Below are 17,222 nucleotides of genomic sequence, written 5' to 3' on the forward strand. Positions count from 1 at the left end.
CCTGGGTCTCCGCTGCCCAAGGAATCTGCCTGTACTGCCTATGACCCTGATGTGGAAGAAAACAGCCTAATTTAACTAGGGAAAAGGTGCTGTGTGAAAGCTGCTACTCAGATCACTACAGCTTGGGAGGTTACAGTAGGAGGGGGAACACTGTGGGGAGAATCACGACACAACCCAGTGCTTTTTATTTTATCTATTTTCAGCACACGCATAGCGCCCCCCCCACATAACGTTTGATTCCCATGTGTTAAAAAATGAGAGGCTGAGGAGCCCACATTGCATTTCAAAAGACCCTGACAATTTTAGGCACCGCCTCCATATGCCAAACTCATCCCGCTACCATGAGATTGGTTTAGGTCCAGGGTTGAACCAGCAGCCTTTGGAGTGAATCTGGCTGCCAAAATTGATTTGGTCCACAGTCAGCAAGCTCTAAATGAGTTGCAGCATTTTGATTCAATGGCCTCCCCCATTCTGAGCATTTTCGTCAGGGGGACGATAGCACTTCCACTGCTCTTGGGGCTGGGTCTCACCACCCGCCATGATTCTGTGGAAGAATTCGCCCCTTTGGGGATTCCTAGCTTGCAGGATTAAATCTGTCTTTAACATACAGGGTGACAGCACTGCTCTGTTCTTCTCCATTCCAACAATATAGTGTGCCCACTATATTGTTATAGATTTGGGGGGTGGGGAACCCCCAACCCTATAAATCAGTCACGTCCAACTCCCAAGAGACTGGGATCTACTCCCAATATTAAAAAAAACTGGCAGGTGATCTACCCATTGTCATTGGAAGGGGGAGGAGCTTGTGTGGGGTGGTAGGATTGCCCAGAGTTCTTCAGCTTTTATTTGTTTAACTTTTGGTAAACTTTATTTAATCCCACAATCGATCAGGGTCCCGTGATCTACCAGGATCAGTCGGGGATCTACCGGTAGATCACGATCTACTGGTTGGACATGTCTGCTATAAGTTAATAAATGGTAGGGATTTTGATTGTTTTGAGTAGTGAAGGGAAGATTGGAGGCCAGTGGAAAAGTATAGGCTAAGTTTCCTTTCAAAGTCAGGGCCTTACCTGGGATTAGAGACATTAGTGTGACAAAAAGTGCTGATGGCTCTTCTAAGAGGATCTTGGGCCTGGGAGAAAGAAGGTTGCCAGGGTAACTGGGTGTGAAGTGACAGGAAAAGAGAGTCTTTAGATAGGTGTGCTGGGAAGAAGAAGGAGAGAACCCAGAGAGAGATCCATCTTGGGCAGGCTGGCTGAAGGCTGGCTGGGAGAGATGCTTTTGACTGCTGTGGGGAACAAGTTCCTCTTGAAAGCACCATGCTGTGAGATCCAGACTCCTCCATGTAGACTGTATGCCATGAAGGAGGGCCCTCCTACACTAGCCATTCCCTGACAAAGTTTCCTTTATGAATGTTGGGGTTGGGGTTTGGGGGGGGGAAGGGGTTAATACAAGGGAGTATTAAATCCCCTAACCAGGCTTTGCAAAGCTTATTCCCTCCAAATGTTTGTGAACTACAACTCCCATCAGCCAGCATGGCTGTATAATGTGGGGGCTGATAGGCATCGGAGGCAAATGGGAACAGGAGCACAAAAAACCTTGGAGAATAACCAGCTGGGCAAAGGCTGTCCTAGTCGCACTTTAAAGTCACACAAGGAACCTTCTTTCCTGTGTGGGTAGCAACTGATTCTCTGGCAAGCCCCCTTACCTGTTGATGTGTCCTCGCAAGCCCTGGGCATTGGTAGCCTGTGTCAGAATGATATCTATTATTTGTAAGGCTTTCCTCGCCAGCGCCTCACTGATCTCCTCACAGTTGGCAATATCAGTGAGCTTGCTCACAAGGACCTCGATTTTTTCCTTACTCAGCTTAGTAGAATTCAGCAGAATCAAAATGTGATCTGCCACTTCCTCGGCGTTTTCTGCAACAGAAAAAATGCAAGTAAGTTTTTCTTCCTCATGAATGAAGGCATCGCCAGGAGGCTACTTGGTCTTGGCCTTGGCATGGGGAACAACATGCCTCTCTTTCTCTCGAAGGAGGCAGACCTGGGAATGGTAGTCACGGAAGGATATAAGCTTATAAGGATTGCGAAACCTGTTTGAACAAGTTGCCTTGCCTAGGGGGCTGAAAGACCTTGTTCTCTGGTCTGTGGCTCCTGACCTTGAACGGGTGAGGCAACCCCTGGTCACATTTTTATGGCTCTCACCATTATCCCAAGGCTCCTTGCTAGATTTCCATCCTCCCAAACCTTGTGTGATTTTTTTCCACAGGCAGGGCACCCAAGAACTTGGAGCCATTGTTTAGCCCACCCCCGGAGAGCCACACAGAGCTCCAGAGAGCCATGCTCATGAAGTAAGCACAAGTTCAGATTCCTAGCAAAGTTGAGCATAAGAAGAGCCTGCTGGCTCTAAGCACAAGACCCCTCTCCTCCCTTGAGTTTTCCAGAAACTGGCATTCAGAAACATTGCTGCCTCTGACCATGTAAGCGGGGCATAGCTATTGTGGCTAGTAGCCACCGATAGCCCTCTCCTCCTCCACGAATTCCTTCAACCCTCTTTTAAAGCCATCCAAGTTGGTGGCTATCGCTGCCTCTTGCATCAACAAAGTCCATGTGCTGCATGAAAGAGGACTTTCTCTTCTATGTCTTGAAAACCCCTGACCATTGGTTATATGGGCTGCTAGAACCGGAGCCAAACAACACCTGGAGATCTTCAGGTCCCCTGTCCCTGGTGTTTGAAGGAACGGACAAACAATAACCTCATGACATCATGGATAAGAGCAGGCACCCCCAAACTGTGGCCCTCCAGATGTTTTGGCCTACAACTCCCATGATCCCTAGCTAACAGGACCAGTGGTCAGGGATGATGGGGATTGTAGTCCAAAACATCTGGAGGGCCGAAGTTTGGGGATGCCTGGATAAGAGGATACAGAGAGGACATATGATAGCCAGTGCTTTTTCTTCTAGGGGGGAAAATGTCGGTACTCACCATGAAGCTGTTACAGTAAGTGCCACACATTTAATCAGTGCTTTTCTTCTAAAGAAAAAAAGGTGTCGGTACTGTGTACCTTTGAGTACCCCCAGAACAAAAGCCTGATGATAGCCATCTTCAAATATCTAAAGGGCTGTCCCATGGCAGATGGAGCAAGCTTGTTTTCTCCTGCTCCGCAGAGTAGGACCCCTGTGTCCCCGGTTTTCCAGTTACAAAATAAAAGGAAATTCCAACTAAACATCCAGTGTGGTGTAGTGGTTAAGAGCGGTAGACTCTGGGGAACCGGGTTCGCATCTCCGCTCCTCCACATGCAGCTGCTGGGTGACCTTGGGCTACTCACACTTCTCTGAAGTCTCTCAGCCCCACTCACCTCACAGAGTGTTTGTTGTGGGGGGAGGAAGGGAAAGGAGAATGTTAGCTGCTTTGAGACTCCTTAGGGTAGTGATAAAGCGGGATATCAAATCCAAACTCCTCCTCCTCTTCTTCTTCTTCTGGAAGAACATTCTGACAGTAAGAGGTGTTCAACACTTACCTTCCAAGTTCCGGACTGCAGAATCCGGGACCGGCAGCCATTTGACACCGGAAGTTGCGTCGATGTAACTTCCGGTGTCGCTTTGCCCTTCTATGGGCACCCAAAATGGCTGCCGCCGGCTTCAAAAGTCGCTTGTACGCATGTCAGGAAGTGTGCCGACGCAACTTCCGGTGTCGCTCCGGCCATCTATGGGCACCAAAGTCACGTCTATGCACTTCCGGACATGCGTAGATGCGACTTTTGAAGCTGGCGGTGGCCATTTTTTGTGCCCATAGAAGGGCAAATCGGAAAGAAAAAAAATGGCCGCCGGCAGGAGAAAATAACGGAGAAAAACGGGAGACGAAGTGATACGGGGGACCACCGGGAAAAGATAAGTAAATAAGGGGTTTTCCCGGGGAAAACGGGAGACTTGGCAGCTATGGTTCAACAGCAGAATGGTCTCTCCCAGGTGGTGGTGGTGGACATTCCTTCCTTGGAGGCTTTTATGCAGAAGTTGGATGGTCATCTGTCATATTTAATCTAGTTGAGGTTCCTGCATTGCAGCAGGTTGGACTAGATTACTCTTGGGGGCCCCTTCCAACTCTACGATTCTATGATTGTATGTTAAGCAAAGATAACCCACTTACCCACTGTGATGGTCATGTTTTTCAGTTCCATAATATTATCAGGTAGCTTTTGCACCAGCTGGCACAGAGTCAGGTCTTGTCTCCTCCAATAAGCATTTCCCGTGTTGATATTAATCAAGCTTTAAAATGTAAAGGAGAGAAAGTGAAACCAAGAGAAATTAAGAGCATGCATTACTTTTATTATATTTTAAGCAGGGCTGCCAGGAACCATGATGTATCATTCTGGGCCAGGGGAACAAGGACAGCGGTCGCAGGCTTCAGAGAGCACAGAGGTGGGTTGCATAGAAGCATGATGAGAGCCATCTTAAAATATCACAGGGACCTTCCCATGGAAGAGGGAGCAAGCCTGTTTTTTCCTGCTCTGGAGAGTAGGCCACAAACTAATGGCTTCAATTTACAATAAAGGAGATTCCTACTCGACGTCAGCAAGACCCTTCTGACAGTTAAGAGCCCTTCAACAGTGGAAGGGACAACCTTGGAACATGGTAGACCATCCTTCATTGGAGGTTACTAAGCCGAGCATCTTAAAAAGCAGAGACATCACCTTGCCGACAAAGGTCCATATAGTTAAAGCCATGGTTTTCCCAGTAGTGATGTATGGAAGTGAGAGCTGGACCATAAAGAAGGCTGATTGCCGAAGAATTGATGCTTTTGAATTATGGTGCTGGAGGAGACTCTTGAGAGTCCCATGGACTGCAAGAAGATCAAACCTATCCATTCTTCAGGAAATCAGCCCTGAGTGCTCACTGGAAGGACAGATCGTGAAGCTGAGGCTCCAATACTTTGGCCACCTCATGAGAAGAGAAGACTCCCTGGAAAAGACCCTGATGTTGGGAACGACAGAGGATGAGATGGTTGGACAGTGTTCTCGAAGCTACCAATGTGAGTTTTACCAAGCTGTGGGAGGCAGTGGAAGACAGGAGTGCCTGGCGTGCTATGGTCCATGGGGTCACGAAGAGTCGGACACGACTAAATGACTAAACAACAAGCTGAGATTGGATGGCCACCTGTCAGGCATTGTTTAGCTGGGATTCCTGCATTGCAGAGGGTTGGACTGGAAGACTCCAACTCTATGCATTTGGGTCTATGCATTTAATATTGTCTTCCTGTTTGGCTGCCATGGCGAATGGCTGCCCATTACATCAGAGCCGTCTCGCACGGAATATTTTGAGGATGAGATGGGAGTAATCATCCTCCCAAACCCCCCAGGGTTTACCCACAGATCGCCGAACACTTGCTCCCAGTCCGGAAGGAATGAGGGGGCAGGGCAGGCTGGGTGTAAAGCACCCTGCGTTACTTTGGCAACTCTCCAAAGCTGTCGCCATGAGCAATGAACACCTGCTTTTTAAGATGAAATTTGGACTTAATTAACAGGCATGCTCTGAGCGAGGGGAGATAAAGTATTCTGTTAACTGATTCAGCCACTGGGGTGCCAAGGGATTTGAGTGGAAGAAGGATTATTATCATCATGGGACTGGTATGTTTGAATGGAAGGTGAGCCTCCATTCTTTCTTTTTGATATATTTTCTATTTGAAATCTCCCTGGAAGGACTGGCTGCCTGATTGTTTGAGTATGCAAGCGGGACTGAAAAGAAAGATCAATTCATTGTTGTTGTTTAGTCATTTAGTCGTTTCCAGACTCATGTTGGTGGCTTCGAGAACACTGTCCAACCATCTCATCCTCTGTCATCCCCTTCTGCTTGTGCTTCATTATTGTACTTCATTATTGTTATGATTATGGTTTAACTACAGAATTAACTGATCGATAAAAGAATAGATGATGGAAATTATGTTTTCTAGCTAAAGTACAGGCTTATTTGTTTTGGAAGGAGATAAAACAAAGAAGTTTGGATATATGCCTGGTACCAATGGCAGAAAGCCAGATTTCCTCTAGCTCGGGATGTGTCACAGTGGAAATTACAGGCGTGAGAAGTGAAAGTGAACTGCCACGGACAGACTGTCGGAGTACAAAGACGGAAACAAAGAAAATAAACATGAAGGAATTTTCTCCACACAGAATCATACTATATTGGTCCAATCCACTTGCTAGACAAACTCAGAAGCTGTTAAAAACAAACGAAAGATCAACATCAGAATGTCTTATTGGAACTACTTTGGCATAAAATTTTGATCGTTCGATTATTTTATAATTTGGAATGCTTTTAGTGTGGCTTTTATTGGATTGTTAAAAATGGAAAACTTAATGAATATTATTTAAAAATAATAATAATCTTGTATTGTAAAAGGCCTTGAAAGCACTGTTGCTTTCATGTAAACTGCCTTATGAACCTTCACAGAAAGGTGGGGTATAAATGCATTCATACAGGTGAAATGTGTTGAGGTTGAGGGAGAGAAAGAGAGAAGGACCCACAACTCACCACGCTCTGCTAGCAAGCTGGTCTCCATTCATCTTGCAGGACTGAGATGCCACAGTGGCAGGAGCTGTCTCCAGCCACTCGTAGGTCCCCTTGTATTTGGATGGTGGTGTGTGCTGAGAGCACGTCTTTGGGTCTTGGGGCAAGAGCAGACAATGAGAGCCAATCCCTGTGTTCACTAGATTCTAATATTTAGGTGCCATTCAATTTTTACCTAGCTTATTGAAAGTCATCCCAGCCAATCCAGCATCCTTTTCCCCAACAACCTCCAGAGCATGAAGGCAAGAGCCCTTCCCCTGTTTTGCTGCCCGGAACAATCAGGGCAGCCGGCTTCTAAAAGTGGATATTCTAGCTGTCATGGCTGATAGCAGTTAGTCCAGCCCTGCATGCAATTGTCTTAACTTACTTCTAAAACTCCCATTGCATCCACAGTATACTGCTGTTGAATTGTATACAGTATATGCAACAGTGAATTTACCAGGCGATGGTAAAAAGATCTCTTCATATACAGTGGTACCTTGGTTCTCAAACTTAATCTGTTCCAGAGGTCTATTCCAAAACCAAAGCGTTCCAAAACCAAAGCACACTTTCCCATAGAAAGTAATGCAAAACGGATTAATCCGTTCCAAACGTTTAAAACAATCCCTAAAACAGCAATGTAACATGAATTTTACTAGCTAACGAGACCATTGATCCATTAAATGAAAGCAATCATCAATGTACTGTACTATAAAATAAATAAGACAGTATTGTAGAAGATACAAATTTAAATTAATTTTTTTTTCTCAACTGCACTGATGATAGTAATTGTTTGGATGTGGGCCTTTTATCCATTTCCGCAGTTACACAATCAAGCAATCAGTAGCTGAACAGGGTTCCACACAGTCACAAAAACAAATTAACCAAAAAAGCCTCAAAAGAAAAAAAGCACACAAAATAAATAGCAAAAGCGCCAAACTTAAACTGTTCCAGAAGTCCGTTTGACTTCCGAAAGGTTCGAAAACCAAGGCGTGGCTTCTGATTGGTGCAGGTGCCCCAGAAACAATAGCTGACAGCTGCATCGGATGTTCAGCTTCCCAAAAACGTTCAAAAAATGGAACACTTACTTCTGGGTTTTCGGTGTTTGAGAACTAGGGCATTTGAGTACCAAGGCATTTGAGAACCAAGGTACCACTGTATATATACAACAGTCCATTTACCAGGAGATGGTAAAGAGATCTCTTCATACACACAGATTTACATTGGCCAGGGCACTGCTCACACCCACCACAATGAAAATTGTGTTTTCCTTTTCCTTTGAGGGCACAAAGTGCAGAATTGCAGCCCAGCAATTCCTTTATCGGTGAGAGCGCAGCAACGGGCATGTTCACAGCAACAGATGTTGCGGCAGGGCTACACCCCTCACCTGACCTCTGTTCAACTGAGCCTTGAGGCCGCAGGCAGCCGGGTTCGAATCCCCTCCCAGCCACAAAGCTCACTGCGTCATCTTGCGCTGTTCACCATCTTTCAGCCTAGCCTACCGCGCAGGGTCATTGTGAGAACAGGAAACTAGGTGTGCTGTTTTGCGCTCCTTGGGGGATGGTCAGTATTACGAAACCACCACCATCTGTTTACTAGTGTGCCACTTTCCCACAGAATTGTGCCCAAAGGGGCTGACAACAAACCAAACAAGCCTTAAGTCTAACAACTGTTTGTTCTCAGCAGGCATTTCAAAGAAGGTTTTTTGCCCCCTGTATATCCCCTCCTGGTTTTCTACTATAAAGCGCTTAGAGCAGGCACCCCCAAACTTCGGCCCTCCAGATGTTTTGGACTACAATTCCCATCTTCCCCGACCACTGGTCCTGTTAGCTAGGGATCATGGGAGTTGTAGGCCAAAACATCTGGAGGGCCGCAGTTTGGGGATGCCTGGCTTAGAGGCTGAGGGGTTTAGCAGTAAATAAATTGCTAAACTGAAAAATGTATTAGAAAAGTATTGTATGTTAATATTCTGTTGGAAGCCGCCCAGAGTGGCTGGAGAAACCCAGCCAGATGGGCGGGGTATAAATAATAAATTATATTATTATTATTATTATTATTATTATTATTATTATTATTATTATCACACACACTTTCCATCCATCCATCCATCCATCCATGCAACACTATGTGAAACAGCACAAATAAGCCAACCTCGATTTAACAGCTTAAATCTGATGAATACATTACCAAAGTGAACAACAGCGACATCTTTAGATTCCATGGAAAGAGGCTTCTCAGTATGACTGCCACTCAAAGTATCCTGTAACATTTTCCTGATGTTTTCTCTGGGTTGGTGAGATGTGGCCTTGACGACAGACTTTGAGGAAAAGCTGAAAGCACAACAGACAGACAACCCTTGGAAGGCTTGCGCTTTCCATTGGGGCTCAACCTTGGCATCTCTTTCCAATACAGACTTCTACCTTTGCCCCTAAGCCAGTGCAGAGAGCATTTACCTCATCTCTGAAGTCACGAAGGGAACCCTCACACATCAAGGATCAGGGGAGGTTCTTCTGGCTCAGAGGATGCCACTTATTATACAGTCACAGGGACATTAAGCTCAAAGGGTATTATTGCCAACATGGGTGTACCCAGCGAGGGGCGGGGGGGCAGCTGCCCCCCCAAGCAAAAAAAAATTCCGTATTTTACAGATCATAACCCGCACTTTTTCCCTCCGAAAACTGAAGGGGAAAAGTTGCTGCGGGTTATGGAAATTGGGCTGTTTTCGCCCCCTCCGCGGCTGCAGCCAGCGACAGGGACGTGGGGAGGGCGAGAAGCAGCCTGAGATCGGGCTGTTTCCGCCCCCTCCGCAGCTGCAGCCAGCGACAGGAACGTGGGAGGGGGGAGCAGCAGCCTGAGCTGGGGGGCGGGGCGGACGGGAGCTCCATCCTTCCTTCCCCCCTCTTTATTTCTTCCTTTCTCTCCCCCTCTCTCTCTCCCTCCCTTTTCTTTCTCTCACCCCTTCCTTCCTTCCTTCCTTCCTTCCTTCCTTCCTTCCTTCCTTCCTTCCTTCCTTCCTTCCTTCCTTCCTTCCTTCTCTCTCTCTCCCACCCACCCCTTCCTTCCTTCCTTCCTTCCTTCCTTCCTTCCTTCCTTCCTTCCTTCCTTCCTTCCTTCCTTCCTTCCTTCCTTCCTTCCTTCTCTCTTTTCCCTCCCTCCCTCCTTCCTTCCCTCTCTCTTCCCCTCTCTTGCCCCTCCCCCAGTTTTGATCCTGGGTACGCCCCTGGTTGCCAAAGAACATCCCGTCAACTCCGTCTCTTTGTCTAGAAATGGTAAAACTGCACCAGCACTAACACACTAATGATGGAGCCAGTTTGGAAAAGGAGGAGGAGCATCTCTCATAACTTCCGAGGGGCTTTAACACGGTTTTCACATTAAGTCCTTTCTGACGGTTGGTTCCAGTCTTCTTTCTGACAATGGTAATCTTCTCGCCCTTTGGAACGCCCTCCCATCAGATGCCAAAGTAGTAAACAACTATATGACATTTAGAAGACATCTGAAAGCAGCCCCGTTTAGGGAGGTTTTTAATGGCTGATGTTTTAATGTATTTTAATATTTTGTTGGAAGCCGTCCAGAGTGGCTAGGGAAAACCAGCCAGATGGGCGGGGTAGAAATAATAATAATGTTTATTATTATTATTATTATTATTAGTATTATTATTATTATTCTCCATTGAGTCAGCCAGTCCTATGGATTTCCATGGTGCTTATTTACTGGGAAAAGATGCTGGGGTGGACGAGTTCCTTTTGAAACACAGGAGGTTGCCTTGTACCAAGTTGGACCATTGTTTCATCTAGCTCAGGCTGAGTACGCATTACACCAGGGGTAGGCAACCTCAGGCCCGTGGGCCGGAAGCGGCCCAATCGCCTTCTCAATCCGGCCCACGGACGGTCCGGGAATCAGCGTGTTTTTACATGAGTAGAATGTGCCCTTTGATTTAAAATGCATCTCTGGGTTATTTGTGGGGCCTGCCTGGTGTTTTTACATGAGAAGAATGTGTGCTTTTATTTAAAATGCATCTCTGGGTTATTTGTGGGGCATAGGAATTCGTTCATTTTTTTCCTTCAAAATATAGTCCGGCCCACCGCATGGTCTGAGGGACGGTGGACCGGCCCACGGCTGAAAAAGGTTGCTGACCCCTGCCTTACACCTTTAAAACACATTCAGAGCACTAGATTCAGGTAGGCAGCCATGTTGGTCTGACGTAGTTGAAATAAATTAAATAAATAAAAACTTGTCCAGTAGCACCTTAGAGACCAACTAAGTTTGTTCTGGGCATAAGCTTTTGTGTGCATGCACACTTCTTCGGATACAGTGAAACAGAAGTCACCAGACCCTTATATATAGTGGGAGAGTGGGGTGGGGTGTTTCCAAGAAGGGTAGTAGGAGATGGTTGATTGACTCAATGGGTATGGTAAACCTGTTGAGGGCTGTTAACAACTGTAATTAGCCCTACAGGAAAAAGCAAGGGATAGTATACAGATGACCAAAAATAGCTTTAGCATATGTAATGAGACAAGAATCCAATGTCTCTATTCAGACCATAGTTTTCAGTTTAGTAATAAGTTGAAATTCAGCAACTACTCTCTCCAGTCTATTTCTGAAATTCTTTTGTAATAAGACAGCTACTTTGAGATCTTGTATTGAATGTCCTGGGAGACTGAAGTGTTCTCCTATTGGCTTCTCTATCTTGTGATTCCTGATGACAGATTTATGTCCATTTATCCTTTGGCGTAGGGTTTGGCCTGTTGGTCCAATATAGAGAGCTGAAGGGCACTGCTGCCTCCTTCCCTAAAGCTGGGTAGGCTTTGAGGAGGTTCTTGGACCCTTTAGGGGACTAGCCTAGTCCCTCTAGTCAGAGCATAGCCATCATGGTGAGCAGCCATCGACAGCCGTCTCCTCCTCCAAGCATTTGTCTTTTAAAGCCATCCAATCCGGTGGCCATCACTGCCTGCCGTTGGAACCATTTCCATCCTTTCAACAATGCCCTCCCCTTCATGGATCAATGCCTTGTCGTGGCGAAGGGGCTTGAATAAGCTATGAGCTATGCCCTGTGTGAAGAAAGCCTTCCTTTCATCTGTCCCAAATCTGCCAACGTTCCGCTTCCAATGTTATGAGAAAGAAAAGCTTTTCTCCATCCACTGTTTGTACACCATGGATGCACTTTTTCTCTAAAAAGCGCTAAACTCTGCAACCATTTCCCATGGGGGAGGCGCTCCATCCTCTTGATTATGTTGGCTGCCCCTTTCTGACAGCTGCCTGCCTTTGAGTAGCAACTGCTTCTAGCCTTCCTGACCCTCTCAAGCAGGGTCTCTCCTCTGACCCTTCTCTGCTTGCTTTGGGACTCAGCCCCTGTCTGATGGTCAAGCACAGACATTTGTCCCTGGCCCACTACAAGGCAGTTCATGGTGGAGAAGCTCCTGAGTAAGGACGGGTGCAAACCACCCCCTCTTCATCAACATGCCACTTCCTGGAAGCATTTGTGGCGCGTTCTAAGCGCTCGACATTACATGGGTTAATGGTGAGGTCTGTGGCAACATAGCCCAGAATCCTTTGCAATGTGCATGTAGATTTTGCAGCATGAGCACAGTAAATGTGCAAATCACTTTCCGGAGGCAGAAAGTATAGAAGCTACTACTCGAGGAAAATGAACAGCTTACCTTTCAGGAGCCAGCTTTTCATCTCTCTTCAGTTCACAATATGCAAAGTAAAAAAAAAACATTCAAAAAGATGTGATTACTAAGGAATGATATCTTAAGTGCAAGAGCTCAATCAAGATGATTTAGCAGAAGAAAGGCAGCTGATTAGCTCATACTTGTTACAATGAAATATTCTAACATCAATTGGCCTCCGTGTGCCATGAATGCCTTTGGAAGGACACCATGTTTCTCTGACATCAGACAGCATTTTGAGTAGTCCCTTAGTTTGGCTATTAAATGCTCTGATAATTGCCATCTGCAGTTTTTCACTCTGTGATGAGGAAAAACTGAAAGTCACTCAGCTCTCCTAGAACATTTGGAGCAATTTAATTTTAAAGCAATTTCAGGTTCCTTGGATACAGGAAATCTCAAAAGGGTGACTTTAGGGACTTGGGGGGGGGGAGGAACAGCCAGTTTTGAAAAATGGATGTACCTGAGGACGGGAAAGGCAGATTCTACGAAGCAAACAAAAACAAAAACCATTTATTATGTTACAAGATCGGGGCCAGGGGTCAGTGGATTCATTCCAAGCCTGCTACTCTAGTTTAGAATCTAGCAGAAAAGGCCACTAAACTGGTCAGACCACTTTCTTTGTAAGATACTGGTAATAACTTTAGTTGTCTAGTTAAGTACCACCACTGACATGTCCAAAGAGGCTGCTCTGTTGCCATAGAGACAAATAGAGGCATAGAGACAACAGGCAGGATGCCACATCATCCTAGGAGGGAGAATAGGCCAAGGAGACCTGTGTGTTTGTGAGTTTTGGCTGATGCTGGAAGCTTACCTTCCAAATCCCGGACTGCAGAATCCGGGACCGGCAGCCGTGTGACACCGGAAGTTGCGTCAACGTAACTTCCAGTGTCGCTCTGCCCTTCTATGGGCACCCAAAATGGCCGCCACCGGCTTCGAAAGTCGCTTGTACGCATGTCAGGAAGTGCGTCAACGCAACTTCTGGTGTCACTCCGCCCATCTATGGGCACAAAAAATGGCCGCCGCCGACACCAGAAGTCGCGTCTATGCACTTTCGGACATGTGTAGATGCGACTTTTGAAGCCGGCGGCGGCCATTTTTTGTGCCCATAGAAGGGCAAATCGGAAAGAAAAAAAATGGCCGCCGGCAGGAGAAAATAACGGAGAAAAACGGGAGACGAAGTGATACGGGGGATCACCGGGAAAAGGTAAGTAAAATCGGGGTTTTCCCGGAGAAAACGGGGTACTTGGCAGCTATGGCTGGAAGCGGGATATACAGGGGCTTGTATTGCTCTGTGCTGGACCCAAAGCTGGACTTGGGGCTTCCCTGGAGACCTAATGCAGAACCAAAATCTGTTGGGGTGTTAATGCTGTGAGTCCCTCCATTCTACAGTCAGTTTGTATATAGGTGGAGATTAAACCATATATCTTGAAGACACCACAATCTCCAATGACCTTCATGGTAAGAAAACCAATTCTCAACAGCCGCAGGCATCCCTGAAGTCTCTCACCACTCAAGAGACTAGAGTGAGCACAACAATATTTCCAAGATTTGAGGTGTCGGCCAGAGAATATTATGCATGCTTGAATTCCACTGGAAACCAAGAAGACAGTTTCCAGTAAGCTGCAAAGCAGACATTACAATGGATGCAAGAACGCTCTTAACCACTCAACTCATTCTCAGCGTACGGATTTCTGACGGAAAGGCATCACTCACACACAAAAGTGGAGCTACCAGCAGGCTTGGGAGAACTTCAAAGTCTGCAGAAGCACAAAAAGTATTTGTGTGTGTGTGGGGGGGGGGGGAACCCTAAAAGGGAGGAGGCAATATTCCAATATTCCAGTGGGAACCAAGCACTATTCGGAGAGCATGGTCTGCTGCTTGACTGTGGGAGGAGAGAAAAATGGTCCATCTTGTATCTCGGAAAAGAAAATACCTGGCACGACATCCATAGCTGCCAAGTACCCCGTTTTCCTCGGGAAAGCCCCGTTTTTACTTACCTTTTCCCGGTGGTCCCCCGTATCACTTCGTCTCCCGTTTTTCTCCGTTATTTTCTCCTGCCGGCGGCCATTTTTTTTCTTTCCGATTTGCCCTTCTATGGGCACCAAAAATGGCCGCCGCGGGCTTCAAAAGTCACATCTACGCATGTCCGGAAGTGCATAGAAGCGACTTCCGGTGTTGGCGGCGGCCTATTTTTGTGCCCATAGATGGGCGGAGTGACACCGGAAGTTGCGTCGACGCACTTCCTGACATGCGTACAAGTGACTTTCGAAGCCCGCGGCGGCCATTTTTGGTGCCCATAGAAGGACAAAGCGACACCGGAAGTTATGTCGACGCAACTTCCGGTGTCACACGGCTGCCGGTCCCGGATTCTGCAGTCCGGGACTTGGAAGGTAAGACGACATCTTCGTGCTCAGAGCCGCCTTGTCCTGACACGCACGCACACACTTTCCTCACCATTGGCAGGCAAGGGAATTCTAAGCATGATGACATCACACCACCCATCTTCTCTAGGCAGGTGTTACTGAAAAGAAAGGCAGGGCATCTACTCTTGGTGGTAACCACAGGACTTGCAAAATTAGTTACAAGTCTGATTAGGTTTAAGATGGCCTTTCCATTGTCTACTCTGGCTGGGGCTGATGGGAGTTAAAGTTCCAAACACCTGGAAAGCAGCAGTATAAGGAAGCATCATGTCTCTGTTCTGGCTACTGTTGGCCCACAGTTGATGGCAATGGGAAGTGGCAGAGAATTGTGACAGGCTGAATTGTTCTGGACCAGTTGCGTAAAAGATTATACGCCACCGTTGTTTATCTTTGCATAATGTACAAAGGCAAGACATGTTTACCATTAAACCTCCTCAAACCAGTTGCCATGGCGCATCCTTTACTGCTGCCATGGCAATCCCCCGTGAGAACTAATTTCCTAAAAGCATGCGGTGCAAAAAGATTGAAGAAAAGAGGAAAACAACACCCAAGTGACTATTTTACGTAAGAAGGTGAAGAGGCTTGGTGCAAACTATGGCGCATAAAATGCATACATACCCCAGTTTTCATGCGCTCCCTCCTTTGTGGAATCAAAAAGCAGTGGGGGGGGAGAACAGGACATACAGAACAGACAGAAACAGGAAAAAAGAGGCAAACATCAGTATGAGAGGGGAGGACGCTGAGCAACCCTGCATAGTATTATGGGCTGGGGGGGGGGGAGGGTCCAGTCTGGATGTAACCCTGAGTTCCTTCCAAAACCTGTGATCTATATCTTTGAGGCTAGGGTGCATGAGGGAACCTGGTGGAGCAGCCAAACTGGTCCCTTTGTGAAGGAAATGACCATGGGTCAACAAACTAAGGCCTGCGGGCCGGATTCGGCCCAATTGCCTTCTGGATCCAGCCTGCGGACGGTCCGGGAATCGCCATGTGAATCGCCAGCGCGCTCGTTCTTTCCCTCTCTCTCCCTCAGCGGTGGTGGTGGTGGCTCCTCCCTCCCTCCTCCTGGCTCCTCCCCGCCCTGCCTAGAGGAGGAAGGGGGCTGGGCTCTGTTGGTGCCAGCAGCAGCAGCACTCGAGCGGCCGCCATATTAAGCAGCCCCTCTCCGGAGCCCATTTCGCACACCGCTCATCGTCCCTCCGCTGCCAGCCCCTGCCGCTCGCAAGACACAGGTAAGCAGCCACCGGGGCTCGTGGTGCTCTTGCATCACCCCCTCCCCAATACAGTCTGGCCCCCCACAAGGTCTGAGGGACAGTGGACCGGCCCCCTGATGAAAAGGTTTGCTGACCCCTGGCCAATGACCTTAGCTGCTCAGCTAAGCACCCAACACCTGCATCTTAAAAGAGTTGGTTCCATCTTAAATGAGTGAGCTCCATGGAAACACTGCCCTCCTCCTCATCCTGCTCACTTGGCTGATATATGTGGGATATTCTTACCCTCACAGAAACCCTGAGAGGTAGGTTAGACTGCTGAGAGACAGTGACGGAGCCCCAAGTTCACCCAGTGAGCTTCAGGGCTGAGTGGGGATTTGATCCCCCGTCTCCTGGGTCCGAGCCTGATCACTACACCACCCTGGCTCAGAGACAGCAGATCCTGGAGGAGAACTCTCTCTCTCTCTCTCTCTCTCTCTCTCTCTCTCTCTCTCTCTCTCCCCCTGGAATATAGTACTGCGTTGCCCATACTGCTACTCCTTAGTAATGTGAGTTTTTAGTCTGGTTGTAAATGTATTCTTGCTAACCACCTATTCCTATATTTGATAAGAGTGGCAGAAAGCAAAACAAACAAACAAACAAATAAAATACTCACCGAGCATTTGCCTTGATGTTATGGTTTGTAACAACAAATTCAGGATCATGGAATAACTGTATAACTCCCATTAACTGTAAGAGAGAGAAAAAGTTAACTACAGTTTGCTTCCCTGGGTGAAATTTGTTCAGCATTTTGTCTAACGATGGTGATCCTCTGTGAAAAGCTAACCATTTAATATTGCGGTAAAGGTAAAGGGACCCCTGACCATTAGGTCCAGTCGTGACCGACTCTGGGGTTGCGGCGCTCATCTTGCGTTATTGGCCGAGGGAGCCGGCGTACAGCTTCCGGGTCATGTGGCCAGCATGACTAAGCCGCTTCTGGTGAACCATAGCAGCACACGGAAACGCCATTTACCTTCCTGCTGTAGCGGTACCTATTTATCTACTTGCACTTTGACATGCTTTAGAACTGCTAGGTGGGCAGGAGCTGGGACCAAGCAATGGGAGCTCACCCCGTCGCGGGGATTCGAACCGCTGACCTTCTGATCTTCAAGCCCTAGGCTCAGTGGTTTAGACCACAGCGCCACCCGCGTCCCTCAATGTTGCGGTAGTAGCTGCCTTAAAGAGCTGATTGCTGCTAATCCATTGAGTTTGCCCCACAACTAGGAATGAATACACCCACCCCAGAACAGACCCCTAAGCATTCACACATAGTGGTGCACACACAAGGTAAATGCTGTTCTGTAATTAAGTCTTCAATAGTGCTAGATGAAAACCAGAGGCCTATAG

The 17,222-nt window shown here is 47.3% G+C and overlaps 1 protein-coding gene across 2 annotated transcripts in view; it reads right to left on the reverse strand.

The window, feature by feature from the left end:
• Window positions 1-17,222, reverse strand: part of LOC118081119 (adhesion G-protein coupled receptor G4-like) — a 52,814-nt gene that overhangs the window by 19,831 nt on the left and 15,761 nt on the right. Inside the window, exons 7-13 of one of the 2 annotated variants that reach the window (XM_035107316.2) lie at window positions 16,492-16,565; window positions 15,247-15,265; window positions 12,197-12,222; window positions 8,727-8,869; window positions 6,525-6,657; window positions 4,147-4,265; window positions 1,709-1,919 (exon numbers count right to left, since the gene is read on the reverse strand). In XM_035107316.2, coding sequence (XP_034963207.1) covers window positions 1,709-1,919; window positions 4,147-4,265; window positions 6,525-6,657; window positions 8,727-8,869; window positions 12,197-12,222; window positions 15,247-15,265; window positions 16,492-16,565 — 725 coding nt within the window. Of the gene's footprint in view, window positions 1-1,708; window positions 1,920-4,146; window positions 4,266-6,524; window positions 6,658-8,726; window positions 8,870-12,196; window positions 12,223-15,246; window positions 15,269-16,491; window positions 16,566-17,222 lie in introns of both variants that reach the window. The other variant, XM_035107315.2, reaches the window with a different exon arrangement.

The sequence above is a fragment of the Zootoca vivipara genome, chromosome 2 (assembly GCF_963506605.1).
Source record: "Zootoca vivipara chromosome 2, rZooViv1.1, whole genome shotgun sequence".
NCBI lineage: Eukaryota > Metazoa > Chordata > Lepidosauria > Squamata > Lacertidae > Zootoca > Zootoca vivipara.